The following is a 26,346-nucleotide window of genomic DNA, read 5'->3' on the forward strand; positions in this document are numbered from 1 at the left end:
CCTTGGACCGTGTCACCTGGACGGATGAACGTCGTTTTTTGCTACACCAGGTCGACAGTCGCGTCCGGACGCTTCCTAAACCAGGTAAACGGCTGCTGGTAACTTGCACCAGGCCACTGATGTTGCCTGTTGGGGACTGCACTATGCTATAGGGAACATTCACCTCGGCTTCCATGTGGTCTGTGCTAGTCATCAAAAACACCGGTTCAGCTGTGATCTACGTAAACATAATTGCGGACCACCTGCAATCCTTCGTTCAAAATGTTCAAATGTGTGTGAAATCTTATGGGACTTAACTGCTACGGTCATCAGTCCCTAAGCTTACACACTACTTAACCTGAATTATCCTAAGGACAAACATACACACTCATGCCCGAGGGAGGACTCGAACCTCCGCCGGGACTGCAATCCTTCGTGCTTGATGTCTTCCCAACAGTGGTGGCATCTTCCAGCAGGATAACTGTCTGTGTCACAAGTGCAGAATTGTGCTACTACTGTGGTTTGAGGAGCATCATAGTGAAATCATGTTGATGCCTTGCCCAACGAATGTGCATGATTAAGCTCGATGGGACACATCTGGGGTGCTATGAGACGCTAACTCAGCGCCCACAAATCAGTGGTCCGTGATTTACGGGAATTGCTTCACCTTTGGGAAGACATTTGGTGCTACATACTAGGACTGTTGATATTTTTAAAAATATCTGGAATCCGATATACTGATATTTTAAATTATTTCACTATCGGCCCGCGGTATGTCGAAAGAATTATCGATACATCGATAAATCGATGGGGAAAGGTATCGACTGCACATTGTGAATATATTGTCTGTATGAGAGCAGTATTTTTAACTATCGATTTATTATTAGGTTCTCCTTACATCAACAAGCCTACTTATTTCCTTAGAGAAAGAATTGAAAGGAAAACTATGTATGTTAATGCTTGGCGATAACGAAGTGACAGAATAAAAGATGTCAGATGGGTCCGTCGTTCGGATTCGTCGCATATCGGATTTGTCTGAAACACGTCATGTCGATGTCCCTGTTACTTCATTTGTGCGAACGCCAGCGACATAGTAGTTATAGCGTCAAAATTGCGTGGTAAGTTAAACGTTGCAAATTCTGCTGGTAGCGCCGACCGCCGATTACGTCAGTATATCCCCTCGCACGTCTCCGTCAAACGAAAAGACCAATCTTGTAATTTAAATTTTTGTTCATCAGTTACAGTAACTGTTTTCGAAGAATGCCGATGTGAAGAAATATCACACTATTTTTTAACACAACTGGTGCGCTATTTCTTCACATCGGAAATCTTGTTATTCCATTCATACCGCCACCCTCAAGTGCTTGCAATCGATACTTGCTTCACACGTGATGAAAGCTCAAAAAGTAGTAAGACTCCTTCACACACATGAATTTCAAAAGAACAATTTAAAATATTTACGGAAAACAGTGACAAAATATAATATAAAACAAAAATATCGTCACTCGAATTTACACTTTCGTTATCGTTATATCAATGAAAATAATATCGACGATCTACATCGACATTCTATGGATAAACATTGATACGTCGGTATTTTAACAACTGCCCTCTTACATACCTCTAGAAAACTACTAAGGACCTATCGAATACATACCACGCAGAATCACTGCTGTATTGTGCTCGAGGCGTGTATCAAAATGCTATTATGCAGGTGGTCATAATTTTTTGGCTCAAGAATTTGTTTTTGGATTGATTCCACAATGACGAAACTAAAGTTTTTCTTATTTTACCCAGTCACATTTTGGCGAAGTTACAGCGTCGTCGGCGTTTTTTATTATCTTCTTTTTGTTAAGTAACAGGAGGATTGCTCTTTACTATCTGCACATACGTATTTACAAAATTGATAACAGACAAAAGTTTTTGTATATATCTTGTTACCACAGTCTGTGGTCCTTCCTTGTTTTGCGTTACAGTAGTTTTTCTTTCACAGGCTGTCAGCTATAGCCATACAGTACTTAATGTAGAAAGTTATTTACATCCAAAATTTATGACTGGGGAAAGTTGAGGTTACTTTTATTTTATTCTACATGGAAGAAATGTGTGTGTATGTGTGTGTGTGTGTGTGTGTGTGTGTGTGTGTGTGTGTGTGTGTGTGTGGGCGCACTATATATACTCCTGCTTTTCCTGGTTTCTCCAGTATCTTCACTGCAAGAAACTGCACTTGGAAACTTAAAAAAATAAATGGTTCAAATGGCTCTGAGCACTATTGGACTTGACTTCTCAGGTCATCAGTCCCCTAGAACTTAGAACTTCTTAGACCTAACTAACCTAAGGACATCACACACATCCATGCCCGAGGCAGGATTCGAACCTGCGACCGTAGCGGTCGCGCGGTTCCAGACTGTAGGGCCTTGAAACTTTCACTGTACCACTGTTTACAAGATCCGAAAATAAGATGGCGGATAGGGGAATGTGTTCTGGGAGGGAGTTTTGAATCTTGTTTTGATCTTAGGCTTTGAGAGATGTATCTGACACAACAATATCAAAACATTTTTTATACAAAATAAAACCGTTCAACATAGGGACAGAAGGCAAATAAACCACATATTCTGTAAACATCTCCCAGAAATAAATCTGCTAGACAAAAGACCTAAATACAATGAAAACGCAAACATTACACGGAAGGCAGTGTTATCAGGGACAGTGAAGCCATAAGAACAGTAACTCAAACTTCAATGTAGGTCTCACAAGATAGTTAAATGCAGAAGAAATCAGATGCATAGTAAAGGAAAGCAAAAGAAACATTCAGGTTTGTTTCCATCAGATAATATCATTGTGATACTATGTGCGACTTTATTTACAGTTACTCATCATGAATTGGATGTAAATGGTACGTAAATTTACGGTTTACAATCTGATGTATTCGTGATCTCTTTTTAATTTATATTTTAATGTCTCATTCATTAAGTTATTTTATTCATGTAGCACTGAAGACAGGTTCACAGTAGCTGAAATCGATCTGCAACCGATAGGCTTAAGAAGTTTATGACCGGTGTTGCCCTTCCTCCCATCTCGGAAGAGAAACACTGTTAGGAACAAGAAGTGAGAAGACAAAACGTCCAGAAAAATAACAAATAAGTTAGAAACAACGGGCCTCTCACCACAAAAGCAGACAAGAGGGTAATTACGATAATATTGAAACAGGAGAAATACAATAACAAGATTTTACAGAAGAAGCAAAAGCAATGACGTTGTATGTGGGAGAGAAACAAACGAATCACTTTGCAACATCAGGGCTGGTCGGCTAAAAGGCATCAAATGTTCAGCAGTTGAATGCAACAGGAAAGGACGGATATAGTACCGGTGCGGAAGTACCGTTCGCCACACATCGCCAGGCAGTTCGCAGAGTATAGATGTAGCTGTTAGCAGTACGAGACAGCGAGGCGAAGACAACTTCAGGCCCTCATAGAGAACAGGGTTGCGCTGTGTCAGGCATTCGCGTGACTTCACAGTCCAAATGTTTACTCGTAGATAACGGAAATCGGGGAATAGTTAAGACAGGTTCTCCGAGATATTATCGCCACTTCCAAGCTTCGTACATCAACATGCAGATTTAGTGGATGTGTGCTCGATTTTACAGCGATAGGTTTGATGCAGCTATATTTGACCGAAAGTTGCGACCTTCAGAGCAGTGTTCGGAGTTGCAGCTGGGGCTGGTGCTACTGTTAGAGGATAGTATCATACTTGATCGGATAGTGAATAGCTACAAACAGAACGTGCAAGATAAATATGTGAACTTGTTACGAATATACTACATTGTTTCTGTTGAATCTTAAGAAGCCCGTAGTTTTGGAATCGGAGAATACACCACAACTTAGTCATCAGAGTAAACGATTGTGCTAAACCAGTTTATAAAGCCTACTCCGTATTGGAGACAGCAGTCAATGATGCTGTGACACTTACGTTTAGCCGGCTAATGCTTGGCAGTAGCTCTTGGACAGTGTGTCAAACGTTCTGATCGAATTAATGCCACAACTCCGACGTTTAATCGCCTTAAACCGTAATCACAGTTCTTTGAGACCTCACAATAAACAATGCATTAACGCCCACCTCATTCACCGAAAAGTTAGCTCTCGTTAGTCATGCAACCCACTCGCTAACAAAGTCACCTCTGAAGCAGAATGAAAAATTTCAGATCACTGTCGGAGCTATTTGTCAGCGTGCAATTAGCAACAACTTACAATTTCTAAAACCTTTCCACATCGCGCATGTGTCGATTCTCTGCACCGATGGCCTCTTGTAGCTTAGACGGGAACTGACAACTTCCAGGGCCTCGTTCGTAGCCACCAGAGATTATCAGCAATCATGTGCATTACCGGAAACGCCCACACATCCGTCGGGGAGAAGACAGTTGCGTGGTTCTGTTTTGATTGCACGCTCCACTCTTCCTGGTCTGTTGAATTAAAAATCTATTCTCGAAAAGAATAGATACTGCACTCTTCTCCGACAAAGGCTCAGCTTATTTGAATGTCTACCGTTGTATTTTAGAATGAAACGGCGGAAGTTAGACCTTTCTGTATAGTCTCCCATAATTATAGAAAATGTTGAATGTAAAAGGATGATACTGTGGTAACTAATTCTTAGTGGATTTATCAGGTTAGTACGTTCATGTCACCATACTATGGCTTTAACATTATGTTACTACACAGCTGACCAACAACGGTAGATAAATCGGGTACATCTCTTTCGTCATGTCTTACGTAGTGACATCTCCTTCATTAACTTTTAGCGTCTGCAACTTTTAAGAGACGCTGTCTTCCACTTTAGTGTTCAGTCTGTAGCTCGAAGAATCAGTGAAGGAAATAAAGAAGATATTCGAGACAGGGATTAAAATTCAAAGTGAAAGGATATCAATGATAAGATTCACTGATGACATTGCTATCGTCAGTGAAAGCGAAGAAGAATCAAAGGGCATATTTAACGGAATGACGAGTTTACAGGATATGGACTGAGGGAAAACCGAAGAAAGACGACAGTAATAATCAGTAGCAGAAATGAAATTAGCGATAAATTTAACATCAAAATCGATGACCAAGAAGTAGATGAAGTGAAGGAATTGTCCTACCTTAGAAGTAAACTAATGCATGCCCGATGAAGCAAAGAGGACGACAGAAACAGACCACCACTGGTAAAGAGGGCATTCCTGGCCAAAATAAAACTACTAGTATCAAATACCGGTCTTAATTTGAGGAAGAAATACTTGAGAATGAACATTTGGAGCACAGCATTGTGTGGTAGTGAATCATGGACTATGAGAAAACGGGAACAGAGGAGAAGCGAATCATCTGAGATTCGGTGCTACAGAGGAATATTGAAAATAAAGTGGACTGATACAGTAAAGAATGAGGATGTTCTCCACAGAAAGGGCGAGGAAAGGAGTATATGGAAAATACTGACAAGAAGAAGGGACAGGACTGTAGGGAAGACAGTCTGAAATATACTCAACAAGTAATTGACGACGTAGGGTGCAAGTGCTACTCTGAGATGAAGGGGTTAGCACAGGAGAGTCGCATCAAACCAGTCAGTATACTAATAACCAATCCCAACCCACACCCCACACCCCACTCCAAAAAAAAAAAAAAAGGATAACACACGCACACACTCACTTTTAAGACTCTGGACTCGTGGTGTTCAGTTGAAGTCCTCGTCTGGGCATACAGATTTAGGTTTCCCTTTATGCCTCTGTCTCCTTCACAATTTCTTTTCTTTTCTTTTTTTATTTTTTGGATGCAGTTTCAATTTCAACTCAATATCCTTAGGAATGCGTTGTAGATTGGTGTAACTTTTAGAGAATTAACTGTTATTAAGTTTTTTAATCTGCAATGTATCAGCTTTGCGCAACTTAAAACTAGCTTTCATATAGAATGCAGCCAGGTCGAAAGGAAGTGTGAAAGAATTTCCATAGCCGGAAACCGGCTGACAAAGAACGGAGAAATGAGACTTTAAACGCCTTAACTGTCAGATGTCTTGCATTAAAATGTTCACATTTTTCCAGTTTCTTCTATGTGGTCATTTAGCAGACCCTGCGTAGTTGGGGATCGAGCTGTGGATGAGGGGGCTGGGTACGGAAACTGATAATCCCCTCATGCAGACTTGGTAGATCATGGCGTAAGCAGCAGGGGCATGAAACTCAGCTTCCCGGCTCAGTACCTGGTACGTGTTTTCTCACATCAATCTTCTACATGTTACGACATTTAGCTTTCCTACAACTAGGTTCATCTTTCCCGTGGAAGACACAACCCTCCAGCAAATAGTACATTGAAAATTTGTTGTTGCACGGAAAAAGACTTCTACTTCTTAGAAGCGTCAATCCTTCAGGGTATCTGACCTGCTCCTTTAATATCTCACTGTAGTATGAATGCAGTCTTAGTAGTACAAATTTCGTCTCCTTTTTTTTTTCGAGATATATATCCGTAGTTAGGGATTCAGCTATGGATGGGGGACTGGATAGGGAGACAGATGGCCCTCTCAGGCAGACTTGGTAGACCATAGCGTAAGTATCAGGGTCATCGAAGTCGGATGGACGTAGAACTGAGAATGAGTTGTTTGGCGGGCACTACCAATGTTTTAGTCGTTACTTGCTCTCATATCGAAGTTGACAACAATCCTTAGTAGGCAGAGCGACAAAAAATTCTTTAAAACGATTAAAATAGTACTAAGAAAAACTAAACTGCCATGAGGACCAGAAGTTTACGAGTTACCGACCGTTACTGCCCGCAACATCGCCTGCAATTCAAGTCACGTGATATTCCTGACAATCGGATGCCGTGTCAAGGGACAAAATGTCATTGTGCTGCAATATCTGCCAAAACAAATCGCAAAAAATGGCAGTAGTTTACCATATTTCATGGTTAATGTAGTAGTTGAAATGTGCTGGTTTTTCGTGAAACAGATTCGAACCAGTGACTATATTTATAGGGCTTTGTCGCGCTCAGTAAAAACACTGCATTATCTTTGCATTCACGTTGTCATAGACGTTGCAACAACTGTTGTACAGCCAACTTAATGTCTGGTGCCGGTATATATACATATATCTATGGAGAAAGCATATACTACTCCGCATGTTCTCAATATCCAGACGGGTTAGTCTCATGATTTTGAAACGACGCTGCTTGTCTGTAGTTTGCGGTAATAGCGAAACTTGAATTTTGCACTACTCGCCTCGTTTTACATACGTTTTAGCACGTCTGAGTTTTAGTAACAGCTATGGTGCAAATATTGTGGTTGCTACGGATGTAAAGGGAAGTATGTGAATGAAAGACCAGTTATTTTACATAAGTGTTTACAACCAATATACAGCTGTGTATGTCATATGGATATGTGACCCTTTATACGTTGAAAACTATTGAGACATGGTAATAAAGTCTTTGATTGTAGCGACACGTTCTGTGGTTTTGTGGTCATGTGTTTACGAGATAAGTGGTAGATAAATTTGTGTGTTTGAGTAAACTACCAGTCATTGTATACATACTGTTACTATGTTCATATACAAATTAAATTTTTCACGTGACAGTCTGATTAAGTTCCTCCATTTTATGCAGGTTCTCAGACTCTTGTGTTGATCTAATTATTTCTGCGTGAGACAGTTTCCAACACAGTATTGTTGTACCGTTATTAATTAGAATACATTCAACAATATGAATAATTACAATGTAAAAAGAAAAAAAAAATTATTGGCTGTCACTTCTTATCCCGCTACCGAGGAAAAGTAAGTAAAGTGGAATCTGAGCTATGATACTGTGGCGAAAAAGCACAATATCATTGCTCTTCACATCTTTAAGCCAGCTTCAGATCCTAGTATCAAATTGTTGAGATGTCTGTAAAACACATACTCAAAGTTCCGCGTTACTTCTGAAGGTGATCTGTTCGTAGCAGCGAAGTAATAACACTCAAAATACGCTAAGCGCTAAACCGACTAAAGTGTGTCATCCCAAAATAACGTGACTTGAGCTGCAGGCGAGGTTGCGGAAGGAATTCTCGTTCTACGCATCCGAATGCTTACTCCATAGGCATTTATATTCTATGGTGCTGGCAATACAATGAGCCAAGTACTGCATTTTAAACGTAAGTTGCCATATTGTAAATGAACTATGTTCTTAATCTCAAAGTAAGATTACATATTGTCTCGCTTTGCTGTATACACTAATCAGCCAGAAGAAAAGCAATGACGCCTTGGTGGGTCGCTCGAGGGGGTTGGTATCACATCTGCCCGCACAAGTTACCTAATTCCAGTAAATTCGTGTGAGGTGAACGGTGAGTTCTGACGCCACGTTCAATCACATCCCAGATGTGTTCCATCGGTTTCAGATATGGCGAGCTGGGGCCAGCATATTAATTAGAACTCATCGCTGTGTTCCTCTAGTCACTCCATCACGCTCCTGATTTTGTGACATGGCGCATTATCTTGTTCAAAATTGCCACTGCCTTCGGGGAGCACCATCGTGATGAAGGGATGTTCGTGGTCTGCAACCAGAATATAATCCTCCTTGGACGTCATAGTACCTAGCACGAGCACCAGTGGACCCATGAATGCCCACGTGGATGTTCCCTAGAGCATATCAGAGCAGCCGCCAGCTTGTCTCCGTCCCGCAGTACAGGTGTCAAGGAGTTGTCCCCTGGAAGACGACGCATTCGCGCCCTCCCATCAGCGTGATAAAGAAGATATCGGGATTCATCAGACCATGCAACGCTCTGCGGCTGCGCCAACATACAATGACGATGGTTACATGTCCATTTCAACTGTAGTTGCCGATGTCGTGGTATTAACATTGGGACATGGAAAGGTCGTAGGCTGCGGAAGCCCATCGTCGGGAGTGTTCGCTGCACCTTGTGTTAAGACACACTTGTACTCTGCCCAGCGTTAAAGCCTGGTGTAAGTTCTCCGCCTGTCCTGTTTTACCAGTCTGCCCAGCCTATGACGTCCGACATCTGTACTGAGGGGTGACCGCCAAACCCCACGACATCTGTACGTGGTTTCACCTTGGCTTCACCACGTATTGAAGACCCTCACCACAGCACTCCTCGAACAGCCGACAAGACGTGCTGTTTCCGAACTGCTCGTGCCGAGCCTCCGGGCCATCACAATCTGCCCTCTGTCAAACTCAGATAGACCGCCTTCCTCACTCTACACATGATACTACACTGATACTACATGCACCGTGCGTTTGTCTGACTCGCAGTAATTGCTCGCCAGGTGATGCTATAGCCCGGACGGGTATATATCGATAGTAGGTCAGAGGTCATAATGTTCTGGCTGATCAGTGTAAGTATGCCTGCACAGAACGGATAATACAGAATGGCCCTAATATTATTGCTGCGGGAGTTCTTGTGCGGTTCACTAACTGCGGCAAGAGATACAAGCACACGTTTCGATAGGCGCTGGAAGCCAAGACTACCAACTGCGTGGCTAGCTATAATTAAACACTGGCTGACGATGAAGTAAATGACGCTACACATATTTTAGACATAGGATGTTAGATGCGCATCGATTGAGAATGTTATCCTTCCAGCAGGAAAAGCCAGTAAGAGTATGTTTCCCGTTTGGTAGTGGAGTTAGTATTAATCATATCGGATTTTTTAAGATGTATCTCACATCTTAGTGCATATGCTACGTGAAATGACGCCGTGGACCTTGTATAAGACAGCGAGGAAACTGATGTATTTATGTGCAGGTAGCGTTCACGGAAGGGAGAGGACTGGTAAGTTTTATATAAGCCTAAAATCATAAATTTTTGTGGAAACTTCAAGAATTATGATTTTGGTTTCACTTCTGACCTGTTTAGCTTTGAGCCGTAATCCTGGTTTACCTTTATATGAATATATGCTACAGTTGGCGTAAAGCAGTTTAAGACTGTACGTTAACTGTTGCTACTGCACGTTTAGAAATACAGTAGTCAGACTCTGGAATATTATTGAATGTAGTTAGAACGCTGCGCGTCATTTATCACTGAATTTGGAGGACTGACTAGTTTACATTTCTCCCCGGCCAAAGCGGGACTTGATGATCCATATGAAGACTGTTTTATAAGTGTATCAGTGTCTATAGTTGATTTGGTCCGCCAGTAAACGTTTCTTTGTTAATCAGTGGTGCAGAGGTAACACATCGTGTAAACTGTCATTCTCCGTCTGTGTATATATACGATCTAATCTCGCCCAATGGGACTACTACATTATCTCTGAACACACAATGACACAGACGTTACAAGCACTGCTGTACAGCCAACTTATCTCTGTTGCCGACAATGTAACAAGTCAACCAGTGTGTTTTAAACTAAGTTACCATATTGTACATGAAATACACTACTGACCATTAAAATTGCTAAAACGCGAAACAAGTCAACCAGTGTGTTTTAAAGTAAGTTACCATATTGTACATGAAATACACTACTGGCCATTAAAATTGCTAAAACGCGAAAATGACGTGCTACAGACGCGAAATTTAACCGACAGGAAGCAGATGCTGTCATATGCAAATGATTAGCTTTTCAGAGCATTCACACAAGGTTGGCGCCGGTGGCGACACCTACAACGTGCTGACATGAGAAAAGTTTGCAACCGATTTCTCATACACAAACAGCAGCTGACCGGCGTTGTTTGGTGAAACGTTGTTGTGATGCCTCGTGTAAGGAAGAGAAATGCGTACCATCACGTTTCCGACTTTGATAAAGGTCGAATTGTAGCCTATCGCGATTGCGGTTTAACGTATCGCTACATTACTGATCGCGCTGGTCGAGGTCCAATGACTGTTAGCAGAATATGGAATCGGTGGGTTCAGGAGGGTAATACGGAACGCCGTGATGGATCCCAACGGCATCGTATCACTAGCAGTCTAGATGACGGGCATCTTATCTGCATGGCTGTAACGGATCGTGCAGCCACGTCTCGATCCCTGAGTCAACAGATGGGGACAGTTCCAAGACAACAACCATATTCACGAACAGTTCGACGACGTTTGCAGCAGCATGGACTACCAGCTCTGAGACCATGGCTGCGTCACCCTTGACGCTGCATCACAGACAGGAGCGCCTGCGATGGTGTACTCAACGACGAAACTGGGTGCACGAATGGCAAAACGTCATTGTTTCGGATGAATCCAGGTTCTGTTTACTGCATCATGATGGTCGCATCCGTGTTTGGCGACATCGCATTGAAAGCACATTGGATGCGTGTATTCGTCATCGCCATACTGGCGTATCACCCGGCGTGATGGTATAGGGTGCCATTGGTTATACGTCTCGGTCGCCTCTTGTTCGCATTGACGGCACTTTGAGCAGTGGACGTTACATTTCAGATGTGTTACGACCCGTGGCTCTACCCTTCATTCGATCCTTGCGAAACCCTACATTTCAGCAGGATAATGCACGATCGCATGTTGCAGGTCCTGTACGGGCCTTTCTGGATACAGAAAATGTTCCACTGCTGCCCTGGCCAGCACATTGTCCAGATCTCTCACCAATTGAAAACGTCTGGTCAATGATGGCTGAGCAACTATCTCGTCACAATCCGCCAGTCACTACTCTTGATGAACTGTGTTACCGCGATGAAGCTGCGTGGGCAGTTGTACCTGTACACGCCATCCAAGCTCTGTTTGACTTAATGCCCATGAGTATAAAGGCCGTTATTACGGCCAGAGGTGGTTGTTCTGGGTACTGATTTCTCAGGATATATGAAGCCAAACTGCGTGAAGATGTAATCACTTGTCAGTTGTAGTATATTATACTTCTCCGATGGGTACTCGTGTATCATTTGCATTTCTTCTTGATGTAACAATTTTAATGGGCAGTAGTGTAATACATCCTTCCAGTCAATGTATGATGCCCTAGTGTCAGACTGTTGCATATTTTGCAGTGTAAATTCCAGAGGTTTCTGACGATGCTGCTATGAAATTATAAAGTGAAACAGTTAAAAGTAATCATACTGGTTGCGACATGTGGTTGTCCAGAAAAGTTAATTTCAACGGTCGCTGTTTCCCCTGCAGGCACGCCAGCTCTAGCCAAACTGGAAGATGCAGTTGCACACACGTCGCAACCAACACGGGTATTTTGCGCTCAGCCGTGTTCCACAAGCTGCAGCCAGGTATCCGACGGTGAGGAGCGAGCGGCAGCTGCGCAGCTGGCGCCGGCGGCGCTTTTGTGCGGGCCGGCACCGGGCACCGGCAGCCACGCCTCGCCTAGGCTCGCCCCGCCGCGTTGCACCTGGCGACCGCACGCAGCCCTGACGTCACGGCAGCTGCCTCAATCTGTTGCGTCCGGTTTGCTCCTCGTGCCCTTGTGTCCTCCAGGTCAACCGATTGGCCGCCTCGGAGGTCGTGCTAGCCCACCAGCTGCCTGTTGCCGTCCACACGGCACTTCGTATTTCGTGTAAGACATTTCTGTCCCTGGCAGCAACACGGACACTCTGTGACGTTTGGTATTTCAGATATACGTCAAGCTAAACATTTAAGTTTAGTCAGAATTAGTCCTTAAAATGGTAGCACATTAGTAATTAAGTACACTACTTACGTTAAACACACGGCTGAACACAAATACGCTACGTGACAATTACGAGGGTTGATTGAAAAGTAATGTCTCCACCTTCTCTTTTGGGTTTGGATGGGAATATTTTAATAAATCAAACGCAGAAATAATCCTTAGAATGTGATCTTGAATTACCAATATTCACTTTTCCACATAGTCACCAGCCAAGTGAATACATGTCTGCCAACGATGAACAACTTTTCTGAAGCCGTCACGGAAGAAGTCAACACTCTGTTTCCGCAACCACTGTCTCACAGTTATCTCAATTTTTTCATCAGAAGCATAATTACGTTCCCGCAGATCGACTTTCATTATCGCGAACACATGGAAGTCAGACGAGGTGGGCGGGGGGGGGGGGGGGGGGGGGGGGGGGCGGGGAGGGGAGTCCACTGGGGGCCGAACCGCATAGTAACCCTGGGTTCGGTGTGGGGCGGAGGTGTGGTGGGCGGACTGATGTGGTTGTGAATCACTGAGGGCTACGGCGGGACGAGGCCTCTCCGTCGTTTCTAGGTCCCCGGTACAATACACGTAATACATTCACACCCAGAAGGGGAGGATGCAGCTAAATGAAACTTCACGTTTTTAGATGGTACTTGTTATTCCATTGATTGCAAACCCGAATCAAATCCATTAACTAGTTCAAAAGACCACTCGACGTGTAAGTGGTTGCTGAAACATACTTGACTTCTTAGCAGTAAATAATCCTAAAATAATAGGCAACACCATGACAGTTACAGGGATTAGTGACCACAAGGTTATCGTACCTAGACTAAATACCGTAACACCCAAACCTACAAAAATGAACCCAAAATACGTCAGTTTAAAAAAAAAATTGCTTGACACCTTCCTAGAGACAGTCTCCTCTTGGTTTAATCTGACTATGTAAGCATAAACCTGAAATGGTTTAAATGTAAAATAATTAGTATCGGCGGCATTTGAGAGATAGATAGAAAAGAAACTTAGGAAGATGTAGTACTGAGCGCCCATGGTATACAGAACGGGTCAGAACACTATTCCACAGGCAACGAAAACACCATGCCACATTTAAAAGAACGCAAAATCCCCCAGATGTGCGATGTTATCTGAAGATCGAAACTTAACACAGACTTCAGTTCCAGATGCTTTTATTAGCTTCCACAATGAAAGTCTCTCTCGAAGTCTGGCAGGAAATCCAGAGAGATTCTGGTCATATGTAAACTACATCTATGGCAAACCGCTATCAGTACTTCACTGCGCGATAACAATGGTGATGTTATTGATGACACTGCCACTAAAGCCGAGTTACTAAGCACGGTTTTCCGTAATTCATCAAAGAAGACGAAGTAGATACTCTTAAATTCGAATCAGCATCTGCCAACATGAATAACTTAGTAGTAGATATCCTCGGTGTAGCGAAGCAGCTTAAAGCACTTAAGAAAGGCAGCATCAAACCGGGACGCCCACGTGATTTTGGGACGACGCTTATTGTCTGCAGGACAATGCTGCACGTACTCACCTTGTTTTATATACGTTTCTGCAATTTTGATTTTTAATAACAGCTGTGGTGCAGTATTGCAGTTGCTACGTTTGTAAAGAGCAGTAAATCAAAGGAGGACCAGTTACTTTTCCTAAGTATGTACAACAAATGTATAATTGTAAATGTCGTATTAATATGAAGCAATATACCAGTTAGTTTCCTTCCAGAGTATGGTGATACAATAGCTCCATACTTAGCAGTCGTACACAAGGGCCCACTCGACGAGAGATCCGTAGCCAATGACTGGAAAGTTGGACAAGTCACACCAATACCCAACAAAGGAAACAGATGTAATCTGCTGAATTACAAATCCATATCACTAACGTCGATTTGCAATACGATTTGGGAACATGTTCCAACATTATGAATCACCTCGAGGAAAACGATTCAATGACAAGCAGGCAAAACTGATTCAGAAAATATGTTCAAATGTGTGTGAAATCTTATGGGACTTAACTGCCACGGTCACCAGTCCCTAAGCTTACACACTACTTAACCTAAATTATCATAAGGACAACCACACACACCCGTGCCCGAGAGAGGACTCGAACCTCCGCCGGGACCAGCCGCACAGTCCATTACTGCAGCGCCTAAGACTGCTGGGCGAATCCCGCGCGGCGATTCAGAAAATATCGTTATTGTGAATCACAACTAACACTTTATTCTCGCGAAGAGATGAGTGCTATGGACAGAGGACGCCATACTGATTCAATCTTTTTAGATTTGCAGAAGGCTTTTGACACCGTTGCTCTCAAGCAGCTTCTGATGAAAATACGTGACTACGGAGTATCGTCCCAGTTGGACGTCTGGAGTCGTAATTTCCTATCAGAAAGGTCACAGTTTTTTATAACTAACGGAAGCTGATCTAGTAAAACAGAAGTAATATCTGGTGTTGCCCGAGAAAGTGTTACAGCGCCTCTGTTGTTCCTGTTCTACATAAACAATCTGAGTAGCCCTCTTAGATTGTTTGCAGATGATACCATAATATTAACGTCATGTAAAGTCATTGGATGATCAAAACAAATTGCAAAATGATTTAGACAAGATATTTGTATGGCGCAAAAAGTGACAATTGACTCTAAATAATTAAAAGCGTGACGTCATCCACATGAGAGCTAAGCGAAATCCGCTAAATTTCTTTTAAATAGTAAATCCCACAACTGTAAAGGCTGTAAACTCAACTAAATACTCAGCGATTACAATTACGAATAACTTAAATTGGAACGATCACATAGATAATGTTGTGGGGGAAGCAAACCAATGACTGCGATTTATTGATAGAACAATTAGAAAATACGATAGGACTACAAAAGAGACTGCTTACACTACGCCTGTCTGCACTTTTCTGGAGTACTGCTCCGGTGTCGGATCCGCATCAGATAGGGTTGACAGAGGACATCCACAAAGTTTAAAGAAGGGCGAATTACGAGAGAGGCAGATACGACACACGAATTCGAGTGGCAGTCATTAAAATAAAGGTGTATTTCGCTGCGGCGGGACTTTCTCATGAAAGTTCAATCTCCAACTTTCTCCTCAGAGAGTGAAAACATTTTGTTGGCACCGACCCACATTTGAAGAAATGGTAAGCATAATAAAATAGATGAAATCAGAGCTCGCACGGCAAGATTTAAGTGTTCATTTTTCTCGCTCGCTCTTCGAGAGTGGAACGGTAGAGAATTAGCTTGAAGGTGGTTCGATGAACCCTCTTCAAGGCACTTAACTGTGAATTGCAGAATAATCATGTAGATGTGGATGTACATAAACTTGACAGTCTGAGCCCAATTATCGGAATGACCTTTCACCCCGTGTTGGATGCATGTCCCGAATTCGTAGACACGGGTGTCATAAAGGAGTTTTACCCTTCCCTGAGGCAAGCCGACCTACAACTGTTGTAATTAGTCCATTGTATCCTGGAAACTGGCTCAAGGAAGGAGTTGACGTTCGATCTGGTCCCACAAATGTTCTATAGGGGACAGATATAGAAATCTTGTTGGCCACATAGACATCACGTAGACAGTACATAGGAATGCTTGCCATGTATGGGCAAGTATTGGCCTGATGAAAAATGGAACCACGATGCCGCCACATGAGAGGTAACACATGCGGACGCAGGATGTCCATGAAGTACCGCTGAGCTCTAAATTACTACCAGCCATGACCTGAAGTCATACCCGATGTCTCCCCACATCATAAAGCCGGAAGCAAAAGTGCTGAACCTCTCAAGAAAATTGGAAGAATAGGACGTCTCCTGAGTCGCCACCATAGTCGCCGATAGTGTTCCAGATAGTTCTATACGTATTCTCTGCTATCAAGTTCAGGTGTTTAGCGGGCCAGTCGAGGGACGATTGAATACCCGAGTGTTTGTCAAATCAGATGCGTGTGCGTGCAAAAAATGTTCAAATGTGTGTGAAATCTTATGGGACTTAACTGCCAAGGTCATCAGTCCCTAAGCTTACACACTACTGAACCTAAATTATCCTAAGGACAAACACACACACCCATGGCCGAGGGAGAACTCGAACCTCCGCCGGGACCAGCCACACAGTCCATCACTGCGGCGCTTTAGGCCGCTCGGCTAATCCCGCGCGGCGTGTGCGTGCAGCTCCGTCTTCTTGGAAGACGGGAGCGGCCACAACACACTCATCACGAAGATGTAGATGAAAATATAACATTTCGTCACCAAGAGTGTTGTAATAAACATCCGAGTTCAAGTTCGCGATACGAAGAATATTCCCAAAATATTACAGAGCCCACCTCTGGTCTGAACTAAAATTCCCATGTGTTGACCACGTCCGTAAAACTGACGCATCATTCGAAAAGCCGCAAAATCCCAGTTGTTCGGACCACATTGCACCTCTCAAGTCAGTTGCTCTCCATTCTTTTTGTTCGGCCCAGTGAAGACATGCTGCTTTAAATGACGCTGTGAGCAATGGTCTTTTGCGGGTAACGACTCCAAACATCCATTGCAATCAGTTCTCGTTCGCTCTGAAACTGGTTGAAATGGACCTGCATTGAGTTGCACTACCGTTTCCTGTAGTTTGAAACTGATTGTTGTTGGGAAGGCATCACACTTTTCTACAGTCCCTGTGATTTAGGATATTATTTTTTTTTTTTTTTTACTATAACTGTTCGTACATGTTACATGCCTGCGAGCGATGCAGCATTGCTTGTAGACACCTTGGACAGTCCGCGATAGTACACAAAGAAATCGGGCAACTTAATCCACAGCGAGGTCACGGGCACGTTCAAGATCATTTCACGACGACCCTTCTTAATCCCGTTTTACATGAGCGACTTTCTGGTCAAAATCGACTATTCGAAGTGCTTGCTCCTTTCGTGCCTGCGAGTAAAGCAGCAACCAACCACGTCGCGAGTGTGTCTGTGACATCAATTATCTTTAGATTGTCCCGAGTATGGAGTTTGAAGTTTCCGAATATGGTGTGCACTGCACATGCACATGCGCAGGAACGGTCGCTATTTGCTGCGTGTGCTAAAATTGCAGCCGCGCGGTGTAGCCGCGCGGTCTAGGGCGCCTGGTCAAGGTCCGCGCGGCTCCGCCCGTTGGAGGTTCGAGTCCTCCCTCCGGCATGGGTGTGTGTGTGCTGTCCTTAGCGTAAATTAGATTAAGTAGTGAGTAAGCTTAGGGACCGATGACCTCAGCGATTGGTCCCAAAAGACCTTACCACAAATTTCCAATTTTCCTAAAATAGCAAGTTATAAGATTCTGGCCCAGTTCATTCCTACTGTAGAGGTGGATTTCGTGCTTTCGTGTCTTCTTAATCACCATTGTGTTGCTTTCTCTGTTTTCTTGCCACACTGAAAAGGTTGCACGAGGTCCTGGCATTGTTCCTTCCAGTGTTCACCTACAAGCCAGACGAAACAACTGGAAGCACAAGGTATTTACGTTGAACAGAGAACACGCCTACACTATGCGTAAAAAAGAACTAAATACACACACGTGCTTTAAGAAAATTCTGTCAGTATTGAAAAAGTCAGAAATATTACTCAAGAAAAATAATATTGGGACATTATTTGGCACTTTTTCAGACGTGTAGTTTCGCAGTTACGGATGTCTCAAATGTGTTTTCATTTGTTGCAGTTGTGTCAATTTGCATGCTTTCTATCAGTGATAGCCCTCAACATATAGCGCTGGTTTGACATTAGATATGATTGTGTAAGCTTTGTATTTGTTGATTCTATTGATTTTACCTCAGGACCTCAGGTCTTTTTTTCTGGTTACTTTGGGCGTGGTCCACTATGTTTCTTATGGGATGCGCATCTCTCGGACATGGGCTGTTTCCTTCAGCTGCTCATTACTGTTTTACTCACTTTGAACTTCATCTCAGTTTCTCTTTTGCTCGAGTGGGGCACTCCTCAAGCCGTGCTTACTATAGCGCAGCTTGTAGTCACGTAACTCAGTCCCCGTTCCGTTGGTAGACGGGACACATTGTCGCTTTCTACGAGTAATTGATATGAGGCAGACGCTGCGGTAGGGTCGTTTTTCATTCGTTCAGCTGCTTAGTTACGGATACTTGGATAGAATTTTCGTTCGTTACCGTTATGTCAATTTGCGTGCTGCCTATCAATGACAGTTCTCCGAAAACATGGCATCGGTTGGCCATGAGTAAGCGAAGCTATTTTTGGCTCAGTTTTAGCTTTACTTTGTAACTCCTTTAGTGTAGTCTCTAATCCGGCTCTATTTGGGTTTGTTAAGACTTTTGGCCCTCACCGGCACGTGGCAGCATGTGGTTGCCCTACATCAGGCACATGTAACTTTTCCATACTCCATGTGATGAACCATGTACGATAGACGTGCTGCGTTTTAACTTCACTTACACATGTGCTCTGTGAGGGACGGGAAAAATCCACCGTGGTTCAACAACAAAGTTAGGAAACTACTGCGAAAGCAAAGAGAGCTTCACTGCAAATTTAAACGCAGCCAAAACCTCTCAGACAAACAGAAGCTAAACGATGTCAAACTTAGCGTAAGGAGGGGTATGCGTGAAGCGTTCAGTGAATTCGAAAGTAAAAGTCTATGTAACGACTTGACAGAAAATCCTAGGAAGTTCTGGTCTTACGTTAAATCAGTAAGTGGATCGAAACAGCATATCCAGACACTCTGGGATGATAATGACTTTGAAACAGAGGATGACACGCGTAAAGCTGATGAAATACTAATCACCTTTTTCCATAGCTGTTTCACAGAGGAAGACTGCACTGCAGTTTCTTCTCTAAATCCTTAAATCCTCGCACGAACGAAAAAATGGCTGACATCGACATAAGTGTCCAAGGAATAGAAAAGCAACTGGAATCACTCGACAGAGGAAAGTCCACTGGACCTGACGGGATACCAATTTGATTCTACACAGAGTACGCGAAAGAACTTGCCCCCCTTCTAACAGTCGTGTACCGCAAGTCTCTAGAGGAACGGAAGGTTACAAATGATTGGAAAAGAGGACAGGTAGTTCCAGTTATCAAGAAGGGTCGTCGTGCAGATGCGCAAAACTATAGGCCTAGATCTCTGACATCGATCTGTTGTAGAATTTTAGAACATGTTTTTTGCTCGCGTATCATGTCATTTCTGGATACCCAGAATCTACTCTGTAGGAATCAACATGGATTCCGGAAACAGCTATCGTGTGAGACCCAACTAGCTTTATTTGTTCATGAGACCCAGAAAATATTAGGTACAGGCTCCCACGTAGATGTCATTTTCCTTGACTTCCGGAAGGCGTTCGATACTGTTCCACACTGTCGCCTGATAAACAAAGTAAGAGCCTATGGAATATCAGACCAGCTGTGTGGCTGGGTTGAAGAGTTTTTAGCAAACAGAACACAGCATGTTGTTGTCCATGGAGAGACGCCTACAGGCGTTAAAGTAACGTCTGTCGTGCCACAGGGGAGTACTATGGGACCATTGCTTTTCACAATATATATAAATGACCTAGTAGATAGTGTCGGAAGTTCCATGCGGCTTTTCGCGGATGATGCTGTAGTATACAGAGAAGTTGCAGCATTAGAAAATTGTAGCGAAATGCAGGAAGATCTGCAGCGGAGCTGGCCGCGGTGGTCTCGCGGTTCTAGACGCGCAGTCCGGAACCGCGCGACTGCTACTGTCGCAGGTTCGAATCCTGCCTCGGGCATGGATGTGTGTGATGTCCATAGGTTAGTTAGGTATAAGTATTTCTAAGTTCTAGGGGACTGATGACCACAGCTGTTAAGTCAAATAGTGCTCAGAGCCGTTTGATCCATCTGCAGCGGATAGGCACTTGGTGCTGGGAGTGGCAACTGACCCTTAACATAGACAAATGTAATGTATTGCGAATACATAGAAAGAAGGATACTTTATTGTATGATTATATGATAGCGGAACAAATACTGGTAGCAGTTACTTCTGTAAAATATCTGGGAGTATCCGTACGGAACGATTTGAAGTGGAATCATCATATAAAATTAATTGTTGGTAAGGCGGGTGCCAGGTTGAGATTCATTGGGAGAGTCCTTAGAAAATGTAGTCCATCAACAAAGGAGTGGCTTGCAAAACACTCGTTCAACCTATACTTGAGTATTGCTCATCACTTTGGGATCCGTACCAGGTCGGGTTGACGGAGGAGATAGAGAAGATCCAAATAAGAGCGTCGCGTTTCGTCACAGGGTTATTTGGTATGCGTGATAGCGTTACGGAGATTTTTAGCAAACTCTAGTGGCAGACTCTGCAAGAGAGGCGCTCTGCATCGCCGTGTAGCTTGCTGTCCAGGTTTCGAGAGGGTGCGTTTGTGGATGAGGTATCGAATATATTGCTTCCCCCTACTTATACCTCCCGAGGAGATGACGAATGTAAAATTAGAGAGATTAGAGCGCGCACGGAGGCTTTCCGGCAGTCGTTCTTCCGCGAACCATACGCGACTGGAACAGAAAAGGGAGGTAATGACAGTGGCACCTAAAGTTCCCTCCGCCACACAGCGTTGGGTGGCTTGCGGAGTATAAATGTAGATGTAGATGAACTCTTTGTACTGAATTTAGATATGTTCATTGCAGTCTTTATATTTTTGACTTTATTTGCTGTTGTACCACTAGTAACGTTGTCCGCGGCTCGTACTGATTAGACATATCGTTTCATTTTTAATTTATAGTTGCACTTGAAGATGAGGCTGAGAGCCCGAAACTGGAGTGTGTGAAAGTCAACTAATAGAAATTGTACACAAATGTAGCGCAAGTTTCGGTTGCGGACAAGTAACGAGATGCTTGGCTTCGGATGAACGCTGAGCGGCGAAGACGCAGGCCGGAGTGGTGTGCGGGAGGCGCGCCCGCCCCCTGTCCGTGGGATGCGGAGCGAGGCGCGGCGGCCTGGATGCTCAGCGGGCTGGCTCCAGACTCCACCTGCCACCTGCCACCGCCACCTGCCTACTGAGAATGCACCCAGGCACGAGCGGCAGGTGCGCCACAGCCGAAGCCACGATCCCATCTTTTACCAACGTTGTTGCTTCCATTGCGGTGTAGCACCAGGCGAACGTTCCATTCGTCCGTCTTCGGAGCGTCTGCGATACGGCGCCAAGTCCCACTCGCGACCGTGGACAGAATCCATTCACTTTTAGAGATGTGTGGTACGTCAGACAAATTACACCATGCATTGCTCCGTAGATTTGATCGGAATCACTCATTGGGCATTCCATCACATCTAGTTTATCAGCCAAAAAAGGGATGCCGGGTCGCTTTCAGCAGCGGTTCCAAAGTCGGCAGTTAAAACCACTGTAACTAAACTGTCTCATGAAGATTCTGAGCCGCGCGGGATTAGCCGAGCGGTCTGAGGCGGTGCAGTCAAGGACTGTGGGGCTGGTCCCGGCTGAGGTTCGAGTCCTCCCTCGGGCATGGGTGTGTGTGTTTCTCCTTAGGATAATTTAGGTTAAGTAGTGTGTAAGCTTAGGGACTGATGACCTTAGCAGTGAAGTCCCATAAAATTTCACACACATTTGAACATTTTTTGAAGATTCTGAAATCCGACCGATAGAAGGGTGTATACTATCTGATCAAAAAAGTATCCGGCTATCCGTATTTAATCTGAAATTGACCATTATATGTCACATTTACCAATATAAGAGGTGGCAGGTAGTAGTGTTAAGTCAGTAGAGAAGCAGTAACAGCAGAGTAGTTTAGTCTGAAGAGTTCAGTGACCTCAAATAAGGACTAGTCATTGGATATCATGTCAGTAACAAATCCACCAGAGACATATAACCATCTTAAAGGTGTCCTCGTCGACTGTCCATGATGTGATTGTGAAGCAGAAACGCGAAGGAACAACCTCATCTAAACCAAGACCCGGCAGACATCAGCCACTGCCGGACAGGGTCCGACGATCACTGTGGAGGGTGATTGCGATAAATCGCATGCAACCAGCGGCAGGAATCACTCGTGACTTCCAAAGGGCTACCAACAGTCCAGCTAAGACAATGACTGTGCATAGGGAGTTAAAAAGAATGGGATATAATCGCCGAGTAACGCCTCATAAGCCACGCATTTCTATACTCAAGGATTCAGATGGTGTAAAAACCAACACAACTGGACAGTGGATGACTATACACGAGTCATTTGGAGAGATGGGCCACGCTATACCCTGTTACAATCCGATGGAAGAGTTTGAGTTTGGCGAATGCCTGGAGAACATTACTCGTCATCATGTGTGGTACTAATAATGAAGTACAGATGTGTTGGCACTAAGGTATTGGGGTTCTTTTCGTGGATGCCATATGGTCCTCTTATTGAGCTTAAGAAGACGCTAAGTACCGAAGGATATGAATACACATTTCACATCTTTGTGTACTGTGTAGACGTACATTTCGGAGACGATTATTGTTTGTATCAGCGTGACAGTGTACCCTGTCATAAAGCAGCATCTGTATGGTAGTGGTTTCTGGACAATAACATTCTTCAACTGGACTGCCATGCCCAGAGATCCGACCTAAACCCAATGGAACACCAAAGGGATGAGTTAGTGCACCGACTTCGCTCCAGATCCCAGCATCCATCATCACTACCGTCTCTTTTGTCGACTCTTGAGGAAGAATATTCTGCCATTCCACCACAAACTTTCAAACGCTTAACTTAAATTGTCCCCAGCGTATTAATGTACACTAATAGGTGTCCGGGTCCTTTATGAGATCTCGTGTGTACACCGCCAACAGCCTCCATATGGTTTCTAATAACTTCCGTTGTTATTCTCCACAACGATAAAACAGGGTGCAGCTTAAAGTCAACAAGGAACAATGCTACACAGAAAGCCCATCCTCGAATTTACACGGGACCAAAAAAAATTTATTGGCTTCAGCCAAATTTCGCAGAGTCCGTGCCGTTTACTGAAGACCATGTCCAGCTAGCTCCTAGATCCAAGCACTGATATAACGGCTGCTCTTATCCTCACCAAACCACGATACTAGCTGAAAAAAAAAAACGGTAGAGTAAAAAGAGCTGCAACATATGCGCGGAAATTTACTGTATGATTCTTGCAGGTTTCCCGCATTAGAAAATACTCTGGCTGAACGCTAAGGGTCACAACCGAATCCGGAAATGCACTTCGAAACAGCAGTTTCACCGCAGCGGGCACAAGACGACTTCATACTCTCGCGGTGGCTATTTCGCTGTGACTTATAACGGCTTTCCCATTGCGGTTGGCGATGCCATTGTGATAGTGAGAGGGAAGTGAGAGTAGACGTCGTGTAGACTACGCCACCCGTACTTGAACAGTCGCCCCATATGGGCGATGTTTCTTTAACCTCTTCGTTCCCTCGGTACACACATATGGGCCTCCGCGCGTTATTTTTATTTCTCCGTAAACAGTCGTAGTTTTCTGCTTGTAGACCAATGTTCCGCGAGCATGGACCTTCTAATTCTTAGCTTTTAACCAAGGCGCTGCACCTTGCAACGCACGGTTCGTGTATTGATTTACAGCTGGTCGTATGTGGATAATGGTTACTTCTACAAATCAAAGACATGTGTAAATAATTATCGTGCCTAAATATTAATTTGTGAATCTGCGTTTTTTTTCCCAGTGTTCGCTAACTCTTGTAGATGTTGAGTATTAGTTCAGATTTGTATAAATTTTGTTCGTTATTATGAAATAATCCATTTTGTGAAGGTCCTCGTACGTGGACCCCAGGTGATAGTGAATATTTTCTAATTTCATTTTGGTCTTCGACAGAGAAACACTGAAATAACTGTTATTTCTACACTCTTCGGCAATGCACGAAATATTAACTTGCCAGCACGCAAAAGCTTTTTTTAATGACGGCAGAGAAGAATTATCTGATTGAAAATATGACAAATTCTCTTTTATGACTGAAGGTTGTCCTGCTGAGGTTGATGAAACAGACTGGCAAACATTAAGAACGTTAAGATGTTGTGCCAGCACCTAGGAGAAAAGGATGTCTTTGTGCAGTGAATTCTTCTGACTGTGAAGATGTGGATAATATAGTAAAAGTTAATAAAGAAGTGAAGAAAAGCTGTGTTGCAACTACTTTCAGAAATTAGGTTTTATAATGTTGGCCAGTTACCAAAATATGTTTACGCAAGGAAAGCCTCAAAGTGTTGTAAACCTGGCTGCAAATCCAATACAAGACACGTACGTCAAATATGGAACGTATTTACGTATTGTGGAAAACACTTGTTTCGCAGCTTATCATCAAAAACCGTAAATATTTATTTACTGGCAGTAGCAAATTATCATTTGGCAGGCATTATTGTATGATTATCAGTGTCTTGCACAGTTGTTGTTGTTTTCGATCATCGACAAAAACCTGTACTGAAAGGCATATATTTAAAAAATATTGAGTTACAGGATCCTAACCTCTTTGTCCATTAGCAGAAACAACTGTTTCAAAAAGCCAAAGAAACTGCTACACAAGCCTAATATCGAGTAGGGCCCCCGCGAGCACGCAGAAGTGCGGCAACACGACGTGGCGTCGACTCGACTAATGTCTGAAGTAGTGCTGGAGGAAATAGTCACCATTAATCCTGCATGGCTGTCGATAAATCCGTAAGAGTACGACGAGGTGGAGATTTCTTCTGAACAGCATATTGCAAGGCGTCCCAGATATCCTCAATAATGTTCACGTCTGGAGAGTGTGGTGGCCAGAGGAAGAGTTTAAACTCAGAAGAGTGTTCCTGGAGCCACTCTGTAGCAATTCTGGACGTGTGGGGTGTCGTATTGTCCTGCTGGGATTGCCAAAGTCCGTCGGAATGCACAATGGACATGAATTGACGCAGGTGATCAGATACTATGCTTACGTACGTGTTACCTGCCAGAGTCGTATTGTCCTGCTGGGATTGCCAAAGTCAGATGTCCCACATCACTCCAACTGCACACGACCCACACCATTACAGAGCCTCCACCAACTTGAACAGATCCCTGCTGCAAGGTCCATGGATTTATGAGGATGTCTCCATAACCGTACACGTCCATCCGCCCGATACAATTTGCAACGAGACTCGTCCGACCAGTCATCATGTTTCCAGTCATCAACAGTCCAGTGTCTGTGAAGACGGGCCCAGGCGAGGCGTAAAGCCCATATCGATGATGTTTCGTTGAACGGTTCGCACGCTGTCGCTTGCTGATAGCCCAGCACTGAAATCTGCAACAATTTGCGGAAGAGTTGCCCTTCGGTCACGCTGAACGATTCTCTTCAGTCACCGTTGGTCCCGCTCTTGCAGGATATTTTTCCGGCCGCAGCGAAGTCGGAGATTTGATGTTTTACCGGATTCCTTATATGAACACAGTGTTTTTATTGAAGAAAGGGGAAAGAAAATACAGTTCAAAGACCAGTTGAGTTCCACATTAGTGAGTTTCCATTTGTGTCTTAGAGAATCATCAAAAAAATATTTCATTTGCATTTGCGTCATGCTTGTTTATTACTTTGCTGAGAAGTAATGAGGTTAACTATCACAACCTGACTACGACGCAAAGCGAAACGGAGAGTCGTACATCAGCTTGACGACGTACACGTCGCGCTGGACATCCTTACCACTTCATGAGAAGTTACATTCGAATAATGTTATTGGTGCCCGCCCGGTTGGCCGTGAGGTCTAACGCACGGCTTTCCGGGCGGGAAGGAGCGTCTGGTCCCCAGCACGAATCCGCCCGGCGGATGTGTGTCGAGGTCCGGTGAACCGGTCAGTCTGTGGATGGTTTTTAGGCAATTTTCCATCTGCCTCGGCGAATGCGGGCTGGTTCCCCTTATTCCGCCTCAGCTACACTATGTCGACGGTTGCTGTGCAAACAAGTTC

At 43.9% G+C, this 26,346-nt stretch overlaps 1 protein-coding gene across 3 annotated transcripts in view; it reads right to left on the reverse strand.

Annotated features, from left to right (window-relative positions):
- LOC126354472 (neurotactin) overlaps positions 1-26,346 on the reverse strand; it is a 234,173-nt gene that overhangs the window by 164,613 nt on the left and 43,214 nt on the right. The window contains exon 1 of one of the 3 annotated variants that reach the window (XR_007565333.1): positions 4,224-4,279. The exons of 1 other annotated variant lie outside the window; for it this stretch is intronic. Coding sequence is in view for 1 of the 2 variants with exons in the window: in XM_050004174.1 (XP_049860131.1) it covers positions 4,224-4,245 (22 nt within the window). In the remaining variant the exon portion in view is untranslated. Of the gene's footprint in view, positions 1-4,223; positions 4,307-26,346 lie in introns of those variants that run through there. One more of the 3 variants, XM_050004174.1, reaches the window with a different exon arrangement.

The sequence above is a fragment of the Schistocerca gregaria genome, chromosome 3 (genome assembly GCF_023897955.1).
Source record: "Schistocerca gregaria isolate iqSchGreg1 chromosome 3, iqSchGreg1.2, whole genome shotgun sequence".
Classification (NCBI taxonomy): domain Eukaryota; kingdom Metazoa; phylum Arthropoda; class Insecta; order Orthoptera; family Acrididae; genus Schistocerca; species Schistocerca gregaria.